This window comes from Fundulus heteroclitus, chromosome 5 (assembly GCF_011125445.2).
Source record: "Fundulus heteroclitus isolate FHET01 chromosome 5, MU-UCD_Fhet_4.1, whole genome shotgun sequence".
NCBI classification, from domain to species: Eukaryota; Metazoa; Chordata; class Actinopteri; order Cyprinodontiformes; family Fundulidae; genus Fundulus; species Fundulus heteroclitus.
In genome coordinates this window covers 4,135,107-4,158,243 of record NC_046365.1, presented here as the reverse complement: position 1 = coordinate 4,158,243, position 23,137 = coordinate 4,135,107, and the positions used below count along the sequence as shown (strand labels likewise).

Genomic DNA, 23,137 nt, shown 5'->3' with positions numbered 1-23,137 from the left:
TAAATTCGACAGAGAGGCCTTTAATAAACTATTGCATGTGTTGAGAGGATTAGAGAAATGGCTGATGAAGAAGCAAAGGTGTTGTCAATAAATACATTTTACTGACTCCTCCAGAACAAAAATATTTCCCCTCAAGTGCACAAAATATGCAATCTTACAGCCCCCAAAATAAACAAAACTATACAAACCACAAGGCTCAGTGACTTAACATTTCTTAATGGAAATAATATTATGTTATTAGATTTATTTTATCATGAATAGGTCATTTCATTGCATATCCGGTATCCTACATTAACTTCTTTCAATTTGTTTTAGAGTCTATGAATAATGTTTACATGCAAACAATGTTTGTATTAATTATTAATGCCACAATTAAAATCTGATATGAGAGGAACTGTCTGCTGAACAGGTTCCCTCCATCTGGACTGCTCTACTGCTTCAGGAGTTCTGGAAAGGTCAGTGAAACAGCGCCCTCTAGAGCCACAGAATCTGATAGATGAGAGAAAATGGCTTAACACTTTTTTGCCACATAAGTAGCTCCAAACACGTGTTTTCCTTTAAGCCATACCAGCAGCAGTGTTTCATTGCTTGAGTATGATGAGCTTCAGTTCCTCATCAGCCTCCATCAAAAGATGATGTCGGCTTGTTTCGAAGTTGGACGCACGTAACTCATCTATTGTAGTTTCAGTGAATCTGAGATCACCTACATGGTCTGCTGAAAAAAGTGTTTTTTTTTTTTTTATCTGAAGTATTCAAATCCTGACTTGACATAGTCGCACCTCCTGAGTCTGGGTTGGCCTTTGTGAAACAGATACCCTCATCATACTAAGTCAAGCCTGGCTTTATCTCTTATCCTGGACTTCTAAATTCTACTTTGGTGAAACAGCCCTCTGATTCAGCTCAATAATCTAGGTAGGAAAAAAAAAGAAAACGGATAAGTTCTCTGGACGGGTTCTTCTTTGTTGAAACGTTTTGGCCTTTCTCCATTAGACAGAAGAAATGATGGCAGAAATCTTTGGTGGGTTGAAGATACAAAACTATGGGATTCATGATCTGTTCTGATTTTAGCTGAAAGAAAACACACTAGACATCCTAACAAAAGCTTTACAGAATTGATATGACGGGACAGCATTTTAAAAGTTAAAGAGATTGGAAATACAGCTGCAATGGTTCTACTAAAAGTCTCAGTTAATTCAACAGGATAGAAAGAAAATCAGCATGATATTCAAGACAAGAATTGGGAAAAACAGAAAGGAAAACTGAGAATCACGAAGCACAGAAAGGCAGATCCAGGAGAAAGGAGACATTTGAATCATTGCTCAGATTTAGGCACAGATCCTTAAACTGCACATACAATATATTTTTCAGGGAATTGTGATTGTAGATTATGGATGGAATGGTTGTGAAAAAAAGATTGAAGAAGGAAGCTGTCAGAAAGTCAAAGCTGGATATTGCTTATTTTCCATAAAAAAGGTGACAGGTTCAACCTCCTTTATGGAGCAAATAGAGCAATTAAACAAACAGAAGGTGCACCAGCATGTGGCACAACAGTTATTAGACACAAGCAAGAAAAATAAACATCATCATTCTCCAACACCTGTAGATGATGAAGGCAAGTATTAGTAGTAGTAGTAGTAGTAGTAGTAGTAGTAGTAGTAGTAGTAGTAGTAGTAGTCATCTACGTATGTTGAGACAAATGTATGACTCTCAAAGTCTTTAAAAAAATAAGAATTTAGCTTAGCTTCAAGTCATAATTGCACAGAACTAAGTTCTGAAAATATAATTATTCCTCCATTTACATTAATAGCAGCTGAGGTATTAATTTTAAAATGTTTATGGCCAAATAGATGGGACTGTACTGGCTACAACTGACCTAGAAAACAAAAAATGGGACAGTGCCATGAATGTCACCTGTTTTCTTTGTTATGGGAAAAAAAACATTAGAACATTGCCAGGAAAGCAGTGGAAAGGTATAGCATACCTCTTAAAGGTGGCACTGACAGGCAACCTATTCATACGTATGTATGTATGTATGTATGTATGTATGTATGTATGTATGTATGTATGTATGTATGTATGTATGTATGTATGTATGTACAGTATGTATAAAAAAACGGGGTCCAAGTACCAGAGCTGTGGGTAATAAATACTGATCAATGCGGCCTGAGAAGCTTCAGGTTAATAAATAGAACCTATGCCACTGGGGAGTAGTACATTTGATACCTACATACTGTTCAAGTGGATCCACATACAAAAGTTTCCTAAGAAGGTAAAAATCTCATTTGACATGCAAGGAACAGTAAGATCCTTTTGGGTGCTTAAAGCCAGAATAAAACCCTTCATGAATACAATTACTCCCTGGAAACATTTGCAAAAAGACCCTTTAGACTTTTAAGATTTATTAGATTATATACAGTTTTTTTGCTGTCTTTTTAATTTTGTTTTGGGTTATTTTTAATGGACTTTCTGACCACTAGACGGCGGTAGTGCGCAGCCGTTTGGTGAGAAGAGTCATCCTTTGACGTCACATCAAGGTGTTCTACAGGTTGATGAGCCATCAAGGTTTACCACACATGCCCGAGGACTCTTCCGAGTTGTGACTCACCTTTCATTGACGGGACGTTTAAGAAAGAACTGACTTCAACGGAAAGCAGCTGGTGAAATCCCGCGGAGTCTGAGTAGACCAGATCCTTTTACCAAATGAGGGGCAGCTGAGGTTTAATTGATTTACTTCTGGCACTCGGTCGCTGAGGAGGAAGTCCAAACTGGCCATTAATCAGAACCGTCCAAAAGCCTGAGCCATGGATGGTGCGTTCACGGCCCTGCTGCTCGTCATCTGCGTGGTTTCCTCTGACGCCGGTAAGGTTTTCTGTCAGTTTTTAAAGGCGAACATAGTCTATAGCCATCTCTTGAGATGAATGACAGCTCTCTTACAATTAACGAGATAACTCTGATAAAACAATGCAGCAAATATCACCATATTTGAATCAGTAAAAAGTTGTATCTGAAAAACAGTCACTGTATAATATCTCTAAAAAAAAAAGAAAAGCTTTAAAAATCAAAACATATAAACGTGTACCATATAACAGGAGTATTCATTTACATAAACAAAAAAAGGAAATGTTTTTTATTTGGTATTTTAATATGTCGTCTTTACTTAAAAGTGATCCATATGAATACGCCGCTAGGGAGACTCTGATTGAAAAAGTATTAAAAATCTTAAAGGAAATGTTTTTCTTTAGTTTATTTTTTATATTTTGTGAAATAAATACTAAAGGAAAGGACAAGAATGTAACAATGACACTGAAGTTCATTAAATTTAACTTGCCTTTTTAAAATAAAAATCTTAAAGCTTCCCTCTGTCATAAAAACAAGTTGGGGAATTCCAAATTTTAGGTTTTTATTTATATATATATATATATATATATATATATAAAATCATTGATCAGGTTTGAACCATAGCCTTTGTTTTCCCTTATGAGGTGTCTAACTTGGCCATCCTATGAGATGTAGTCAGATGACCTGAGGTGGGAATGACTGTTTAAAAAAAAAAAAAAAAAAATCATGTCTGACTTGTGTTTGATAGGTGCTGCAAATGTTCTTCTTTTCATCCTTACTCAGCCTGATTTAAATGCAGCCTCACTGTAACTTGTTCTTTTTCACCGTTAATGTTTCAAACCCCATTCTGAAGCAAGGCTAGATTAGTTTAAAGTTGGTATGCGGTCAAACTGGGGGAGGGAAAGTGTACATTCTGGTTTGTTGCAACTGTTAGAAAGTGGAGAGGGAAGGTAATTTTTTTTTCATTTTTTTTTTTTTTAAGATGGATGTGTAGTAGGGGAAACTGGATTGCTGGGAACTTTTGCATGGAAAAAAAAAACTACTCTACTAACAATGATACTTTTCATCCTATCTCCGTCCAAAAAACATACAAAACATTAATTGGAGGCTTTCCAATTGCTGTATTTTTTTATTTATTTTTTTTGACAAGTGCTGACTTTTGGGCTGACTGTTGGGTCATTACTCGGCACTTGAGCGCTGTGGAAAGACGCTGTGCGATAACATGTGTGTTGGTAGTTCCAACATTAGGCCATAGTGACATCTGTTCAGCCAACATACCGGAGTGTCTGCCAGATAGGACCACCTGGCCTAGCTGTCAAACCCCTATCAAGCTCTATCAAGTACTGGCAAGGCCCATCCATCTACGAGGCACCGTGTAATGCTGTGGTAACTGGCTGTAGCACAGACGTGCATGTCTAATGCCCTCAGGTGGTGTCACTTCTACAGGCGTCAGTGTTGCCAGCCAAACCACTTACAAACGCAGCATCCCAAATCCAAATCAGAACATTCCTCCTGGGTGCTTCAGTTTCTGTCAGTGAGCGTATTTAAAGAGCCAAACATGTTTTTTTTTCTTTCTGGTGTTATGGTTAATATTAAGACTATAGAACAGTGATGTTTTTATCTGATAGGCCTTTTATAAAGTAATGAATAATTGTTGATAATGTGGAAAGCAAATGATGCACACAGTTCTCTTCTTTTTCTAAACAAAAATCAAAAAAATGTTTGTGGCAAACATTTGTAGACAGCCCCATTACTCTCGTATGCCAAAACAAAATCAGTGCAACGGCCTGCCTTCAGAACACAGCAGACATCAGGGCACATGAGACCAAGTCGAACTTCCGGGCCAAACTGCAGTGAAAAAAACCCAAAAAACTAAGACTGTACGTCTGCCCGAAAAGCCCCCCCATGCTTAATCATGGTCTTAACAGCGTTTTCCTCTCAGATTTGTTTCTTCAGCAGAGGCAGGGGAGCTGCTCAGAGTTGAAGGGAAGATGGATGGAGCTAAATACAGGAAGGGAGGGGGGGGGGTCTCTTAGAGTCTGGCTCCCAGCAGGACAGTAACCCTAAGAAATTAACATTCTGTGTAATTTTTCTTTTACTCTGCAGTTGCACATTTAAAAAATGAACAGAAATAGTTGAAGTTTGTGCTTGTAGTGAAATATGGAAAGGTTCACGAGGGATGAAAGCTTTTGCAGGGTACTGTATGTGTGAATTTTGTTCCCCTTTTTGGCTCCGGCTCAATGTCTGATTACATGTTGGTACAAGTTAAAGTTGCACGTATAGTTACTGGTTGTTGTTCAGAGGTCATCTGTTGCCTTATTTGTTAATTCCTTGTTGATCTGTTGCAATATCTCTTGGCAGGTGACTAACCGGTCGTCAGTCTGTTTCCTGCTCTGTCTATCAGCAGGTTTTTTTTTTTTTTTTTTTTTTCCCAAGCTTCCTTATCAGCTCGTTGGGTGTGTGGAGTTTAACCCGCAACTAAACACCCATAACGCTATAAACATTCTAGTTTATAAAACAAAGGTCACAGCATTAAAACAACGTGCCAACCTTATTGTGACGTTTGTTAAATGTCTCCGGAGGAATTAAAACTGACCTGAAGCTTTTGGTCAGTAATCAAAAGCTGTGATCCTGCACTTTTATCTGGTGAAGATGATTCAAATGGAACATTTCCTGCATTCCTCTTCCATGCTTGAGGCTAAATAAGTGCAGAATTGTTGCTTGACATCTAGTAGAACATCTTTACAAATGAAGGTACATTCAGGATTATGTGTTTGTGTTGCCGTTGTTTAAAATCACAAGCCGTAGATGTGCTTCTCATCACATTTCATATGCGTCCTCGTTTTGGTCTACCTACAAATGGCATTCAACAAGCCACTACTGTTTAATGTTAAGAGGTATTTAGTTGGGTACCTCTGTGACTTAAAAGTTTTAAGGAGGAAGTTAATGTTCAGTCAAATCACACCCTCATTACAACTCACGCTGTTGTGAAACATTTTCCATGCATAACTCATTATTTAGTCCTGACAAGCACCCTTTTGATCTGTGAGAAAAATCAAGTTTTCTTCCTATTCAGGATAACCAAGAATGTTTGAATGAAGTTATTTTATTTAGAGTTTGTGTTTGGAGTTGTAGTCAAGGATTTATACTTTTTCATTGTCCTGAAGTTTTCGGACTCCAGTTTTATCAAGTGACCCGTGACACCATCAACCTTTGCTGCAAAGGAATCAGATGGGCAAAGTACAATATTAAGAACAGTTGTTTGCAATTAAACGTCATTCAGCTGTACGATCGTTGTCATTTCATATGTATAAAAACACATGCTGTGAAAGTGAACAGTTTCTCTCGTCCTGATTAGGGCTGTGCAATTCTGCCAAAAATCAAAATGGGGATTTATTTCAACCATAATTGCGAATTAATTTAGACTTTTTTTTAGACTCTCTGTGAAGCAACAAAAATGGCCTGTAGAAGAAGATGTTTGTAAACAAGGACTAGTTAAAACAAGAAATTGAACTGGTTTTATAAATCAGAATATGGCTTAAGTTGGACATCACTCCTTGTTGAACATAAAGTGCAACCAACAAACAAGTCTGTGGTAAACAGTTTGACAGTTTCAGTTTAAACATATTACCAACACCTAAAGGATGCGTCTTATCCATTAATTGTGTCGTAGCCAAAAATTGTTGACCTCTGCGATTTGGAAATTGTTTCTTTATTTCTTTATTTCTTTATTTTATTGTGATTATCTTGTAAATGCGATTTAATTGCCTGGCCCTGATGATTTCGATGACGTTACATCCTCCATCAGAGGTAGTTCAACCAGTACTCTGTAGAGCTGCAGCACCTGTCGCATTACCTTAGCTGCAGAGAGATTTGCCTAAGAAATCAATGGGACCTCTTGGTTAACGACTGCTCAATCTGTTTCCAGTCTCCCTGGCAAACCTACTGCTGTACTGATAGATGGCTTTAGTCTTTACTATTCCCATAACTGGTTTGACTTTTAACCCAGGTATGCACCTCAGGATCAGGGGTTCTCCCCACTTTTGATGTGCAGAAAGGAGGATGGTAGCTGTATTAAGACGTACAGCGCCTTGCAAAAGTATTCAACACCCCTTTTCAAGTTTTGTTGCCTCACAACCTGGATCTAAAATGGATTGAGAGTTTGCAGCTCGTCATTTACAAAACATGTCCACAATTTTGAAGAGGTCTTTTTTTTTTTGTGAAGTAAGCCACAAATGGGGGAAAAAACATCAAAACTTTAGTGTGCCTAACCTGAAGTCAGTACCTTTTAGAGCCACCTTTTGCAGTGGGAAGCTGTCACCCATTCCTCAAGGCTAAACTGCTCAAGCTGTTCTATGTTGGATGGTTTTTACTCGTGAACGGGGAACCTCAAGTCAGACCACAGATACTCAACTGGATTGAGGTCTGGTCTTTCACTGGGCCATTCAGACACATTTAAATGTTTCCCTTTTAAACTACTCATGTTGCTTTAACCGTCTGCTTTGGGTCATAGTCCTGATCCAAAGCAGGGTCACTGGAAGGTGACCCTCTGTCTCAGTCTCAAATCACAGGCAGACTGGCAGGTTCTGCTCCAGAATATCTCTGTATGTAGCACCTAACATTTCCTCTTGACTTGGACCAGTTTCCCAGTCCCTGCTGCTGAAAAACATCCCCACAGCATGATGCTGCCACCACCTTGTTTCATTGTGCGGCTGGTGCTCCTACAGTGATGGGATGTGTTTTTCGTGGTTCTTGAAAAGTTAAATTTTAGTCTCATGTGACTAGATCAACTGCCTCCATACCTTTGGGCTGTTGCCCACGTGCCTTTTGGCAAACGCAAAACGTGCCCGCTGACTTTTAACTCTTAAGTAATGGCTTTTTTCTGTCCCAGCTCTATGGAGTGCACGGCTTATTGTGGTCCTTTGGAAAGATCCTCAGTCTCTGCTGTGGAAATCTCTTGGCCAGTTTGTTGTGTTACCATGTGCTTTCCATTTGAAGATGATGGACCTGAACATCAAAGATTTTGATATCTTGTGTAACCCCACCCTGACTTGTACTTCTCAATGACGGTCCTCCTGACTTGTCTGGAGAGCTCTTTGGTCTTGGTGGTGTGATGCCTCTTGGTTAGTGATGCTGCAGCTTCTGAGGCCTTTCAGAAAAGGTGTGTTTATACTGACTGATCATGTGACACTGTGATTGTTGACAGGTGGACTTCATTTTACTGTTTATAGGACGTTTCAAGGTAATTGGTTGCACCAGAACTTTTAGGGCTTCATGTTAAATGGTCTGGATACATATGCACATGCAAATTTTCCATTTTTCTGTGTTTTAGTGTTATATTCTTTTTTTGTGTGATTGTCATTTCACTGCACCAAATTAGACATCTAATATACAAAATGGAATTTAACTAAATTGGTACAAAGCATGTGGGGGTGACTGTTTTTGCAGGGCACTGCAGCTATGGAGCCAGTCACAGACAAAAACACAGCAGTGTCTTAGGTCTTGAACACACGTGGCCATGTCTTTATAAAGATTAATATCTCCCCCATATTATTTGAAAAAATATTACATCGCTGGGTGTTTTTGCCATTTACACATGCATACACAAAAGTCATGTAAAACTGAGTTTTTGTGTGGATGAAAGGCCAAAATCCATACAAATGTATTAGTTTTCCCAGATATCTGGCTATGTGTGGACAAGGCCTTAGTGTTGGTGTACATGCTGTTTGGCAGAACCTTTTCTGTTTCCCATGGGATGAATAGAAGCAGTGGGTTAGCTGTTTTTAGCAGGTCGGATCTTCTGATTTAATGGCTCTGCTTCCCACCCTCCGATTCGGAGCACACCACATTCCACACATCCTCAACTGCTCCCTTCAGGCCATTGGCTGAATGGCCTGTCCTTCAAGTCATTGATCATCTTCCACATATCATCCGTATGTCCATCAAGAAGTACAAAAAAAACCAAAACAGAAACTCCTACACCTTAGTGCATGGAGCCAGGACAGTGCACTTTTCTTGGAACAAATCAGGCTGCTGCAGGCTTTCAGTGATTTCTATCTTTATGATCTTTTTTGTGTGACTTAAAGTTACGAAATCAACAAGCCTGGCCTCTGTTGTAAGGAAGTGATTCTGGCTTTTAAGTTTGTGTTGCATATTTGTGATGCGCACTAGCAGCCTTTGAGAGTTGCTAAACAGGATAGCAGGTAGAGAGTGGAGGAGAAGACGGGAGGTGAATTGAACTGTTCATAAATCACATCAGGAACTGCGAATGTTTCCAACTTTTTGAGTGCAGGTTCCATGTCCCCATGTTGTAAATCATGTTGTCAGTCCAGTTGTGGTCATATTTTAAATAACAGCGAAAATGAATCAAAAAGCTTAAATTGAGGTGATTCTGAAAAGCATGGCATTATGTGATGGTATAGGGTTTGTTCTGTGATCCTGTTCTTCCATCTACAACGTCATCCTGTGGCTTTTTTTTATTAACACAGAAGGGATTTGATGTCCGCGCTGACTAGAAATCAAAAAAACACAATAACTCTGGAATGCTGATGAGCAGCCAAGTAAACCGGCTGCTCTCATCTGTCACCGCAGAGCTTTGTGCAGTTCTCTGACGAACATGAAGGTAAACACAGCCTTGATGGGCAGGTGTTTTGTTCTTTAAACTATGCAGATCTTTGTCTGTGCAGGTGTGACAGAATGATAAATGGGTGTTTTTTACCTTTTGAATTTAGGTGTATTCTTATGTTGTCTAACACACCCAACACTAGAATTGTTTTAAGTTCTTTGCATAGGGCGAATAAGTGTGTGCCGCTTCGTCAGTACATCACCTTCATTTATATAATATTCTCATCCTATAATGTTTTCACTATAATATTTGTTGATGCTCTCATGGGACCGGCCGTGGAGAAAGTAGTAAAAGTAACAATACCAACCCTCTGATAGATTTTATGGTAATATCTTAAAAGGATTATGACATGTCTGGTCAGAACTTTTCCCAGGTTTCAAAGCAATTTGATAAACATACACTACTGTTAAAACAACAAAAATATCATGTATTTAGGTTGAAAGTTGAGATATTTGTGGGAACAAACGTGCTGGAAAAGGCAGTTTACCAGGAGCCCTAATGCTGCGGTCAAACCTGAAAGCAGTGGAGCTTCTTGACTCTGAGGAAGTCGCTGCCTATCAGCCGCACAGCTCAGCGGTGGTCGTCAGGGATACTGCTTGCATTTCAAACAGTGAAACTGCAGATATGTTACAAACAGAGGCATATCACATTCATTTCTGTCAAAAAGCACGAATTCTGTTCGAAAAAATCATTTACAATAAGACCAATAAATGCAGAAATGCTCCTTTATTGCCTACAAAGTTGTGGCCAAGGCTCCGGATCTGACGCTCGTCCGGCATACAGTCTGTTACGCTGTCTTCAAAGAGCTCAACAACAAAGAAGCTCACTGTTCAAAATATCAGCGTGTGACAATTGACAGCTGAGTGGAAGGAAAAAGTGTGATAGAAATAGGTGAACTGTCATGGCCTTGAGAGAATTGTAAAGCAAAGCCCACTCAGGAGTTTGGTGAGATTCACAAGGTATGAACCACAGCTGGATTTGGAGCGTCTAAAGGCCGCCAAACACAGGACATATAAGACAGGGACTCCAGCTGTTGCAACGGTCCATCTGTTAATTCTACACAATGGGGCGTGATGTGTTGAATTTTTTTTTTTATTATTTTTTTTTTTTTTAGAGATCGTTTGCCCTACTTCATGTTTGTTGGTTGGTTAAATAAATACATTTTTAATTTTGCAGTTGTGTAAGTAATCAGACTGGATTGTGATGAGAGAAATTAGACCAAAAATATGGTTAGTCAGAACATTCATGGTAGCTACAAGATGAGTTCCTTTCACACAGGACCAGGGTCATTTTTTCATACACACCTTTTTAATAGATGGGATCATCATTCAGTAAAGGCCTTTTGTATGTACTTGGATTTTCTTTTTGAACTTTCAAATTTGTTTGGAAAAAACATCTAATTGTCACAGCACTGTAAGTTTCTTTTTTGCTTTTCTTATTTGCAGTTCAGCCTCCATCAAATCTAACCGTGAGCTGCCAAAATCTGCAAACCACAGTCAGCTGGGATTACAGCGACCATCAACCTCACACCATCTTCCGGGTGACCGTCATTGGATCTAATTCTGAAGGGTAAAACCTGCTGCTGTTCTTTGACATCGTATGGGTGCTCCTGATATTTCATTTTGAGCATTATTAACGGATGAAACAATCCCCTTGTTTTCTTGCTTTGAATGAAGACCTTTTAACACCACGGATCATCAGTATAACCTCACTGAATTTGTGTGGCGCTCTGAGAATCACTACCTGGGTTACATGATGGTCACTGTAACGGCCATCCAAGACGGCGGCGAGTCTGAAGCTGTGCGATCAAAGTCCTTCTCCTTCAGCCAGTCAAAAGCAGTCGATCTGAAATGTAAGTAAAATTATTCAGCATGCATGGTGATTTGCGAATGTATTTATAGCCCATACATTTTGTCATGTTACAACCACTGGATTTCATTAAGATTCAAGGTGACGAACAAACTCAAAGTCGTTATTTCGATATTGGAGGCAAAATGATGCATGGTTTCAAAATCTTTTGCAAAAAAATCTGACATTTAGTGATGTGCATTTGTATTTGGATACTTTTACTCTAATACGCTTAAATAAAATCCAGTGTACAGTTGCCTTTGTAGATCAACTAATTAAGTAATACCTGAGAATATTAACTCTGTGTAAATGCAACATTGCTCTTACGGCCTAAGAGGTTTGTTGGAGAAACAGGATCATAAAGACTAAGGCAGACAGCTCCCAGGTCAGGGAGAAAGCTCTGGTTCAGTTTAAAGCAGGATTTGGTTCTAAAACAACAAACTTTGAACATCTACCAGAGCTCTGGTAGATCAATCCACCATGCCAACATGGAAGGAGGATGGTACAACCTTCCTGGATGTGGCTGTCCACCTAACCTGACAGGCTGCACCAAGAGATCTTTAATCACAGAAGCTCCCCCCAGAAAACATGGTTACTCTGGAGGAGCTGCAAAGATCTACAGCTCAGGAGGGACATCTGTTGACAGGACAATAGTTGCTGTGCACTCCACACAGCTTGCCTTTTATGGATTAATGGCAAAAAGAAAGCCACTGTCAAAAAGTCAGAAGAACTCATGTTTTGAGTTTGCCAAAATGCATATGGGCATATTAGTGCAAGTCCTATAAAGGATGAAGCAAACGTGTGGAACAATGTTCTTGGCCAAGATGCAAACTGGTTTCAGTGGAGGAAAACAAACTGCACATAATCCTGAACAACATCCCCACTGTCAGAGTATTGGTGGCATCATGCTGTTGGGGTGCTTTTCCTTGGCTGGGACAGGGAATCTGCTAATAGCTGACTGGATTAAAGATGGAGTTAAAATGGCAGAAAAGCTGTGGAAAACTGCAAAAGACTTCAGATTGGGGCAGAAGTTCACTTTCATTCAGGATAACGTCCCTAAAAAATACAGATATAGATAGAAGGGAATGGTTTAGATCTGTGTGTTTAGAATGGTCCAGACCAGGGGTCCCAACATGGTGCCTGTGGGCATCAGGTAGCCCTCAAGGACCACATGTGGTGCCCTCAAGCCTTTTCAAAAATAGAACAACCCTACAATGAGCTGCATCTAAAATGTTATTTTATTTAGTTGCTCTTCCTTTTTAATCATACTTTTACTTGCATAGATGTAAAATGATAAATGTATTAAAAAGATGTTTTATATTACATGAAGTTAAGGTGAGCTCTGACTCTTCTAGTTCAAGGAACAGTACAGGTAGCCCTAAGACACAGTACCAATGAAGTAGCTCTCAGTTTGATCAAACATTTTCAATAAAATACATTGTTTGTGGTTATACCATGACAAAATGTGAGGAAGGCATTGGTGAGTCTGAATACTTTGCAAGGTGCTGAAGCTTGACTGAAGCAACATCAGAGTGTTTGAACTGGTCTCCAGCCAGCTTTTAGCATGCACTGGATGGCTGGCTTAGGTTTCAGTTAAAAGGAGTCGGTATAATTCAAATTATTTTCTTTCAGGCGAGTTAAATTTCCCTCCTGCGAACGTACATGTGACTGAGATGGGGTCTTCAGTGAGCTTCAGGAATCCTCTTGATTTCTACAACCTGGGGAAGACCGTCGAGCCAGGGAGCGATCCTGAACTCAGATACACCATTTCTTTGGATGGAAAATCTGATGTAAGGTCTACACCCCCTACATACAGCACTTTTGTTTGCTAGATAGTCACTGTGAAAGGCTGTTTTAGCTTGAAAACCTGTCGGTCCAACGTATTTCTTGCTAATAATGACGGATTACAGGATGACTATAGATTTTTAGGTCACAAAAAACAAATCTAAAATATATGCTTTGATACAGTCAAAGCCATGGTCAGTGCAGAGAGATAAGGCAGAAACGTGCAACCCGACATTTTAAAACTGAATGGCAGCTGAAAACTGGGCAAGGTAACGTCAGTCTCACCGACATCTCACAAAGCTTTTGGTTAAAAACCTTTTTTAAATGGCCTTAAAATAAGCAGTGGGTCTTGACAAATGACTGCTGAACAAATAAACATTTTGCAGGGATCTACTTAACATCACCACTATATGGATCACGTGTTTGTTTGCAACATCTGATGCTTCTCCAGACATAATCAGAGGATTCCCAAGAAAGAAGTGAAAAATCTAAATTTCCCAACAGGCCAGTTTTCCCCTAGTGTTGATGTTCGGTAATTTAGCTGTAGGGTTGTCATCTGCCCTGTAAAATATGGAATCGTCCTTTGATTGACGTTGCATCCCTTTTGAAGCAATACTGGATGACTTTTTTTCCATAAATGTCAGATATGCATGTCTGTCACACACATATCAGCATTAAGTCTAAAATGAACAGAATGAAGCCCAGGAAATAAGGCCAGCGAAATTATCGTGACGGGATTTAGGCAGAACTCCTGCACCTGCGCTGCTTTCACTGTTGCCTAGAGACGAACACTGCTCCCCCCCCCAGCACTCCCTTCAGTTCTCCTCTGAAGCAAAAAAGCACCCGCAACAACAAAGACCAGATTGGGAAGAGGTAGTGAAAATTTAAAATATGCTAAACAAAGAGCCAATGGAAAAGAATGCAATGCTAAAATGTCATTGAATTCAGATTTAGTGTACCCTGAAAAAACACCAAATTCAAAAAGTATTGAAATTATTGTATTTTACTTTGTTTAACTTGGTAAAATCCCATTGAGTTAAAACGAAAATATTTTGTTATGAAAATATAGCCAGTGCATTGGTCAATTAGTAAATTAAAAAATGATGTGGATTTGAATACATTTTTACAAGAAAGCAGGGTCAGTTCAGCCGGTAGAAGTAGTGCTGCAAGAGCTCCTGCTGGCATGGAGGTGGTGAAGAGCAGCAATAAGGAGGCAGAGCAGGAGCTTTATGAGGACAAAACACACCTGCAGGCTCAAAGGTGGTGGCGTGCCCTGGGATGGTGTAAAATCCCCGCCCTGAATTATTGTCCCAGTCTGTCCCTGCCCGTAACCTTTGGGCAGGAGCTTTGAGCTTCATGTTTTTTAGCGTTGCCCCAGTGAAAATATCACAGGTTAATGTTTCCAATCTGTAAAACACCAGGGTTTAATCCCTCATTTAAAATGTGGTACAATTTTTCATTAATTTTACAGTCTAATAACTCTAACAATACATTTTTCTATGCAGTGTTGCGTCTGATTTATGTAGAAGCTGCAACTTTTCCTTGATCCTCACATGCAGAGGGGACTGTGAAATAAACCACAGCAATATCCACATTCACCCAATCTGTTACAATTACAACTTGCCACAAGGTTGGGCAAGAATTCTGCTTAAGGCTGTAACCACCTAAAAATCAAGTGTTTTATTGGCTTGATTTGACTGCTTTCTAATATTTGAGCTGCAAAACTGGCAGCGTTTGTGACTCGGTTAACAGATTTACAACCAGGAGAGGATTCAAAGGTCTGAAAGCTCTGTTGCATTTCTCTAAAGCTGTCTGAGGCAACGGCTCCAGTGTTGAGGAGGAGCATGGTAAAGTTTATTCACAAAACATTAGACCGTATTAACCTGCCATTACAATGATACAGTTTTAGGATACATACAGCTCAATTAATTAGAATATTAGGAAAAAGTACATTGAAGTCAATCATTGAAACAAAATGATTTGGATATCCTCTACAATCATCACACATTGATTTATTTCCAGAGTTTCTTTCTGTTAACTCTGGTTATTGCTCAATGCAAAAGTCAGCTCCTCAGAACACTAGAATATCACAACAGAGAGAATAAAAAGGAATTTGTAATGCAGAATTGTTGGCTTAGTGAACATCTTCTGTACTGTATATGCAAATACATGGTCATGGTTCATTTTGCATGAACTCCTGCCTCTATGCGGCGTGGTGTGGAGATCAGTCTGTGGTTCTGCTGATGTGTTATGGAAGCCCAGCTCGCTATGACTGCAGCCTTCGGCTCATATGCTGGTTGGTTCTGGTGTTGCTCACCTTTTAACGCGACGCCATACATTCTCTCAGGGGTTCATGTTAGGCCAGGCAAGCCATTTAAGAACAGTGGTACCATGTGCTTCTAAAGCTTCCTGGTTCATAAAGCACCATAGGCTAACAGTGGCCAACTGATGACATGGCCCCACAGATCACCGACTGTGGCAACTTCACACTGGACCTGTAGCAGCCTGGGCTCTAAGCCTCTCTACTCGTCCTCCAGACAGTGAGACTTTCCTTCTCAAATTAAATACAAACTTTACTTTCATCTGCAAAGATGACTTTGGCCCTTTGAACAACAGTCCAGTCCATTTTCCCCTCAGCCTAAATGAGATGCTTCTGATGTGCCTGGTTCAGAAGTGGATCAACACAAGGAGTCTAAGAGCTGTGGCTCATGTCCTCAATACGTCCATGTTCTGCTGCTATGTGGTTGTACAATGGTGGAGGAGGTTAAAACAAAACATCCTGAAGTCTCTGTACTGAAGCTGATCATCTTTTTTATTTATTGCACACACGGAGCAAATTATGAGCTCCGGTGGGATGCCACAAACTAATAGTTGTGATCATTCTTTGATTTCAGTTTCAAGGATCGTGCAGTCATAAGGACACCAGCTGCAAATATGAATTAAAATTCTCCAAGGATATGGAGGAGTGCGTCACCTTAACAGGAGAGCTGTTTTTTGGCATTTCGCATTTAGTAAAATTCAACAAGACTGAGAAATTCTGCTCTGAAGAAAACAGTAAGTAGCTACTGGGGTCGAAAAGAAAAGTTGCATAAAAACATGGGTCCCCGTTACACATTTCCTGTTTTCACACTGAAATGCTTCTGATCAAATTCTAATAGCACAAAGCTAATTCCAGTTTTCAGCTCATGATTTCATTCAAGGAGAAAATATGTAATGGCCCCTAATAATTTGCTGTAAAGGAATTTAAATGTGAATTACTTAATAGATTTTTTAACACAGGTTCTTTTTCTTTGGGATTAAAATTTGTTTCATGTCCTGAAACATTAAAGTGTGACAACAAAGCAAAGACAGAAGAAACGTGTAAGGGGCAGAAACTACTTAATGGCCAGTGGAAAATATTATTAATACAGTACCAATCAAATAGGGATTTCTTCACTGTCTGCAATGTAGACAGTCATGAAAATAAGAAAAGCCTTTGAATGACAAAAGTGAGTCCAAACTTAACGCCTTAAAGTCACAATCTCCTTTTTTTTTTTTTTTTCGCTTAAACACGCTGCTGTTTTATTTTTCCTATTTTCCTTAAAGTAGACCTCAAAAAAGTCTCACCTCAGTAAGGTTTTCAAACCCCACCCTACTGACCATTTATACTGGGTATACAACAGCACATTGACTTTTGTAATTTGTTTTTATAGTGTGCAATAATTTATTTATGTTGTGGCACAACATATTTGGTCAAAAGCTATGGTTTGATTGTGCATCTCATTTTAACTAGTTTTACTAGTCAAGATTTTCAAGTTCCTCCTTCAGGAACCGACTGCAACCTGAAACCGCCATACGGCTGTCACAGCAATAACTTCCTTAATAAAGTTTATTTGCATATCTTGCATTTTGAATCTCATTCAGTCTTTCAAACACAGAATACTGTAAAACCATGGCCAGTGAGCATGTTTTTTTTTTTTTAGTCAACTACCAAGAATGCAGATAGATGTACTGTTCCCATTGCTGATAGTGGTTAGTGTTTGACTCAGCACAACAGCAATCCGTGTGCATGGCTTGATGGAAGCGACTGAGATTACATGTTGTAAATTGATGCTATATAAATAAACTGACTTGTTTAGCATATCTCCCTGGTTTTTAGACCTGCATCAGGCTTTTCTTAGGCTGTGAATTAGTGTCTACCTCCTAGTTAAATTTGTTTTACTTTTTTTTTTTTTTTTTTACCTGACACCAAAACCTTGTTTCTCAACTTCCTCAATGCTTTACCCCCCCCCCCCCTCCCTCCTGAGCTGCTTATTCTCAGTGGAATCAGGAAGCTTCTGTTTTACTTTTCCCCTATTTTGGATAAACAACAAAAAAGTGTTGAAATTGGAAGTAACATTTTGAAAAAGCTCTCTCTTCTCTTCTTCTGGTGCAGCAGCAGATGGAACGGTCGTGCTGGCCGTTGTGCTGGGGTCCATTTTTCTCGTCGTCCTCATAGTAGCAGCAGTCATCATCTTTAAGGTACAAGCTTGGACCATGAAGATACCGTCTCCATCTCCTGATCTGGTAAACAGTCCATCTGGTGGAAGAATTATTTATTTATTTTTGTGAGATTTCTTCCAGCTGAATGTCTGCTTGTTTCCAACTTTTAACAGATGGACATGGAGAGAGCAGGTCAACAGCCATGGTACTGTTCTAAACCAGTCCTCAGTCCAGTCTCAAACTTTGAGCCCGATGAGAGGCATTCAACCCACTCTGAGGATGACGTCTGCGCTGGGCACCTCCAGAGGAGCGACAGCGGCTGTGATCACAGGTCTAATGGCTACGAGGGAAGAGCATGTTTGGGGGGCAGTAACCTGGACCTCGAAGCGGTGGGCTTAATGTCTGAGGCAAACGGGACGGATGAGGACTCTGCAGACGGCTCCCAGAGCACAGAGTGCGTCTCCATATCTTCCATGGAGGAGGAAAGGTGCGCCTACGACAGCAGACACTTTGTGCAAATGGACATGGGTGGCGGAGACATGGTTAATGGTTACACTGGGAATTAAAAGGAACTGCAGGGACCTGGAGTTTTGAGAGCAAGCTCATCTGTACCTCAGGAACACATCAGCAAAAAGACTCGTCTGTTTCAATCAAGTCACTGATGCCCTCTTCCAAAGTGACTATTGGGCAGTTCTTTCACATCACACAACATGGCGGGGACTCATTTAGATAAGCAGCTGGTGATCCGTCACCTTTGAGTTTTAAGCATTTATCAGCTGCTGCAGAGTGCAGATGGCATGCCTACCCGTCTCATGTGAAAGGTTTTGGCTGTTTCCGCTGAGTTAATCCACTAATCTGAATACACTGGGAAGAGTTCAAATGTAACTAGATGAGTATAAATGTATCTAGGCTTTTTCCACCTGCAGGTCATTAGCCTGTCTGAAACGGTAACACCCAAGATGACAACGATGGAAAATATGTGACTTGTAAAACTGGCTCAAGAGGCGACGCTTGAAGAGGTCCGTCCCCCTCCCTCCTTTTTATTGAAGGATTGTTCAGTAGCTGTACAGCAGCTATTGTTGTATTCAATGAGTGCTATAAGAGTTTTCTCTGGCTGATTTTATTTTATTTTTTACTCTAACTCAAAGACGCCTCCTGTGATAGGAGTCGGCTGGACTTGACGTCTGCTTTTCTAGAACAGGTTTTCTTTGTTCTGCAGTTTGCATGAGATGGAGGAATGTCAACAAGCTGCTCTGCCAGAAACTCTCTGCTCTCAAGGCAGGTGATCATTATCACCCATCAGAACAAACAGTATGACAGTAAACCGAAGTTTTAGCTCATGTTTTTAATAAAGACATACAACACACTTGGTGGTTGTTCAGCTCAATATAACTTGATTAATGTTCTGAAAGTAATCCTGTTATTGATACAGATAAAACACGTGTCCCTCCTGTGGAACCCGCTTTATTTAGTCAACCAGTCAGGTTTTTTGTTGTTTCTTTGTTTTAAAAAGGTCCAAAGTGGAACTTCCTGGAGTTCTCCATGGGTCAACGTCATCCTTTTAGTTGAGGTCTTCAGTTTTTCTTTGAGGAACGTTTCCACTGAAAGCATTGGATGAAAAGCTTGTGCAGAACACCAGCGTTCAGCAACTAAAGCTTCAGGCCCTGAATGTTTGTTCTTAAGTTCAACATTTGCTTCTCCTGTCGTGCTTTCTCCTCCTTGAATGCCACCTTGTTGGCTTTCTTCTCCACTCGCCTTTCCTAAAGAAAACAGAAGAGGAATGTGACGTGAGAAGTGAATAAAATACATTCGCATGTCAGGTTTTTATTCCCGTCTGTCCACCTTTCAGTCAGGAAAAAGAAACAAGTGGTGCCCTCAGTATGTATAACTTTAAAGAGCCCATAGAGCCGTGGCTAGAGATGAACATACATTAGATAAATTAACATTTGTTGACCTTAATTTGCTTAATGCCATAGAGCCGTGGCTACAGATGAAGATACATTAGATAAACTAACATTTGTCGACCTTAATTTGCGTTAATTGGCTCAGTGGGAAGGTTGTCGGTTCTGTTCCAGCTTGCCCCTGTCACACAGTGATGTGCCCCTAGACAAGGCACTTAACTCCAAGTTCTGAATGTGGCTATAGGGTACTGCTTTAAATGGTCGGTAGGACTAGAAAAGTGCTATATAAATTCAGTCCATTCAATAAAAAGGTTCTACAAAGATGGAAATGATTCAGTCAGCAGATGAATTGTTCACTCTGTGCCATCCAGACTGACCATAAACCGTATTGTGGTTGGTAGGCTTTTAAACAATGGGTAGCAGTTTGGAGATTCTTTATTGATAAATGACAGTCTTTTGAGATGTTGACATTTTAATAAAGAATGTCAGTTTTCAATCTAACAGGAGCAAACTTTAGCATAACCAAGTCTCAACTTGAGCCACCTTAGATTATTCTGAGATGCTGCATTTCACGTGCATAACCCAGTGAGGAGGTGAAAAGGCAAATCTTGCTCGGTTTTTCCTTTCGGGCATTGATTGACAAGATGTAGTTCATGTGAGCAGGATCTCTAATTTGCATGTTACCGTGGTTACAGACCCAAGCTTTTTGGTGCTGAAAATCCTGAAGTTACTTGAACCATCTTTGACAAAAACGTTCATCCCAAGAAGAACAGCAGCTCAGAGAAACGGAAACATTTCAAACAAAGAGAGTGAAGCAACACTGAACGGAGCAGCAGCTGAAGCTTCCTCACCTTCCGCTCTTCCTTGATGGCCTGCTTCCTGGCCTTCCTCTCCTCCTTGCTCTCCTCTTTGGTTCGGGCCTGTGCTGACACGCGCGGCAGATCAGAGTCGTTGATTCTCGTCATGCGCTCCGCTTGTTTGGCTGTGAGGCCCCTGGAGGGAAGGACGTCCAGAGGGATGCCGGTTCTGTTGGACACGCGGATCGGCTTTGGCTGTAGACAGAAAGATGTGGAAGAGCCAGAATGTACTCATTAGTTGCCAGAAGATTGGTCAACTCGATATTTGACTCTGCTAATTGAAACAAATTCCTAATTTAGTTGAAAAGAGTTTATTTGTCAACAGTTCCTCGGTTTCACGAAACTAAATTAGTACAGTTAGCTGAACGGCACAATAATTAGTAAATGTAGAAACTAATGCCTGCACCACTACAATGGAAAAGGTCAGCCTGGCACATTTGATGTCCAATCAGTTTTCCATCCTTAGATTTGTTCTGTTGGTCTTATTCATAAAAAGCGCCAAACCAAGAGGGATCTCACTGAGTTTTGGTACCATTTGGAACATATACTGTGGAGCAGCGGTAATAATCCAAATCTTTTCTATATCAGAACTCCAGTCAGATAACTTGGTGCTCTGAAGCTGCTAAAGTCTTAACTAACCCAGCCAACTGGTGTAAAGAGTGAATTCAAACATGTGGCCATTTGCAAATGTGTTTCATATATTTATGTTGTGTACAGTCATTGACATCTGTAAGCAGAAAAGGAGTGGTGTTGGACCTTTTGGACCAAGAGCATGGCCACAACTTAGCCAGGAGGTTTTAAAAGAACCCGGAATAACATCTGAAGCTCTGCAGGCCTCAGTAAGGGTCAGAGGTCATGATCTGACAATAAGAGACTGGGAAGAACAGCCATAACCACTGCTGTCCAAGAACAACACAACCAGGCCAAACGCCTTCTAAAAAAGAGAAAATAGACAAACTATTATAAATGTATTCTGAGGACTGACTAAATAGATGTGGAACCTTTTAAAAAACATTTAGGCTGTGATGTCTGGTTTGAGCTAACATTTTAGAAAACAACATGATGACAATCCACCATGGGGGTAGTTTGATGATCTGGGGCTGCTCTGCAGCCATCCTACTGTAACACCATTAACCATGCTTGGGTTCTCTACCAGAAATTCCTAATGAAAAAAGTCCAACCATTGAGTCTTACGCTCAAGCACAGCTGGGTTATGCAGCAGGAAAATAATTCAGAACCCACTAACAGGTCCACTTCTGCATGGCTTAAAAAAGCAAAAGGAAGCTTTTGGAGTGGGCGGGTCATAATCTGGATTTAGCTGCTGTGGCTTGACCTCCAACAAGATGTCAGATGGAAGATGTTGCTGCCAAAGGTCAATCAATTATTAGGTTTAGAGGGGCAACTTGGTTTCAATTTTCCCCCTTGCAAATATCACTGGAAAACGGTTGCCTTGCAACCAGAAGATCTGCGTGGAATTTGCATGTTCTCCCTGTGCACACATGCATTCCCTCCAGGTACCTTTCTCCCACAGCCAAAAAGATGATTACTGGGTTAACTGGCCTCTCTAAATCTCTCTTAGGCATCAGAGTGGGCATGCATGGCGGTTTTTAAAGGAGAAGCCCGGTCAAACTCAGAATTCAAACTGCTGAAAGTACTTTAAATATAAAATTATTACCTACTTTTCAATAAATTATACATTTTTTTAATTAAAAGTAATTTTCATTTGAATGTGTTTTAGTGGAGGCATCCATCTTAGTGAAGAACAGTACAGGCACCTCCCAGTTTGTGACGGGATCGGCTGTAGAGCAAGTCCCATTGCCCTATCTGTCCTCTTGTAAATAAATATCCGTTTTCATGCAGAAATATTGTTTTAACCCCTTAAACAAAGAGACATGGTATTAAGCTTTTAAATATAAAGTCCGTCCGTCCGTTTTCTTCCGGATAAGCGGAAGAAAACGGACAGACAAAGACATAGAAAGACAACAAATAAGCATTAAAGTACGGTTTATAGGTTGGGTTCTGCAATGTTATCAGGGAGTAAAATCTTATCTTATCTAAAAACTCATCTTTAGAACCAAGTTTTGCTCAAAATGGTAATCTGCCAAATCTACTTTCAGCAGTTATTGAAACCGTAAACTGCAGAAAATATGGGCAGATTGGCTCCTTCTGCCTTTACTCTGCTCCTGTCAGGATGAGCTGCAGCGCGTTATGAGGCGGAGGGATATTTCAGCGTCACTTAGTTTAGAGCCCAAGCAAGTGACTTTACTTTCAGAAACAAGCCCAAAAAACTGCAACCTGCAACTCATGAAATTTACAAGCGACTTCAGAAAAATTAAGACCAAAGTCGCATAAAATAAGTGGGCTTCACAACAGTGAGCATTCTTTCTAAGTGTGTCGTATCACTCCGCCCCTCTGGTCGGGTAAACAAATGTCCCGGCAAATTCTACATTATAAAAAAGAAAACCCTACAGAAAATCCTCGCTCTCATGTCATCTTGAAGACATTGTTCTTCAAAATGTTGGCTACAGATGACGTGTTTTCTCTCTGGCCAGAAGTTTGATGCCAAATCCTCCCTCTTCAAGTAGGCAATCCAGCGACGAGCCCGTGGTGGATCATCAATCGGAAAGGTGAAAAAAAAAAATGTTTTTTTTCACTTTTATCCGACGTATTGTTACATCCAACTTCCATGCACGTGAGCATTGTTGCTTCAACAGTAGCTCTCGCGAATTTCAATGGTGAAATCCTCTGGAAATCCAAAAATAATTGTTGTTGATCGCAGCTGTGTACAACAGTTCCTATTGAATTAGCTGGTAAAGCGCAGT

The 23,137-nt window shown here is 40.2% G+C and overlaps 2 protein-coding genes and 1 long non-coding RNA gene across 5 annotated transcripts in view; 1 reads left to right on the top strand and 2 right to left on the bottom strand.

Annotated features, from left to right (window-relative positions):
- LOC118563088 overlaps positions 1 to 2,717 on the bottom strand; it is a 28,719-nt gene extending 26,002 nt beyond the window's left edge. The window contains exon 1 of the long non-coding RNA XR_004931006.1: positions 2,606 to 2,717. This is a non-coding gene — a long non-coding RNA (uncharacterized LOC118563088). The remainder of the gene's footprint in view (positions 1 to 2,605) is intronic.
- ifngr1 (interferon gamma receptor 1) lies at positions 2,503 to 18,923 on the top strand. 3 transcript variants are annotated; one of them, XM_021320170.2, is made up of 7 exons: positions 2,503 to 2,859; positions 10,909 to 11,032; positions 11,140 to 11,315; positions 12,944 to 13,101; positions 15,991 to 16,150; positions 17,508 to 17,641; positions 17,731 to 18,923. In XM_021320170.2, exons 1-7 carry the CDS (start codon positions 2,802 to 2,804, stop codon positions 18,121 to 18,123), a joined length of 1,203 nt encoding a protein of 400 aa, XP_021175845.2. In that variant the 5' UTR covers positions 2,503 to 2,801; the 3' UTR covers positions 18,124 to 18,923.
- The window catches only part of ltv1 (LTV1 ribosome biogenesis factor), a 20,070-nt gene continuing 15,820 nt past the window's right edge, over positions 18,888 to 23,137 (bottom strand). Inside the window, exons 10-11 of the mRNA XM_021320169.2 lie at positions 20,310 to 20,510; positions 18,888 to 19,317 (exon numbers count right to left, since the gene is read on the bottom strand). Of these exons, the coding sequence (XP_021175844.2) occupies positions 19,207 to 19,317; positions 20,310 to 20,510 (312 nt within the window). The 3' untranslated portion in view covers positions 18,888 to 19,206. The remainder of the gene's footprint in view (positions 19,318 to 20,309; positions 20,511 to 23,137) is intronic.

Coding starts and splice junctions, on each gene's coding strand:
- ifngr1 (XM_021320170.2), top strand. CDS start 2,802: ATGGATGGTGCGTTCACGGCCCTGCTGCTCGTCATCTGCGTGGTTTCC. Junction 11,316..12,943: donor AAAAGCAGTCGATCTGAAAT/GTAAGTAAAATT, acceptor ATTTTCTTTCAG/GCGAGTTAAATTTCCCTCCT. Junction 16,151..17,507: donor ATTCTGCTCTGAAGAAAACA/GTAAGTAGCTAC, acceptor CTTCTTCTGGTG/CAGCAGCAGATGGAACGGTC.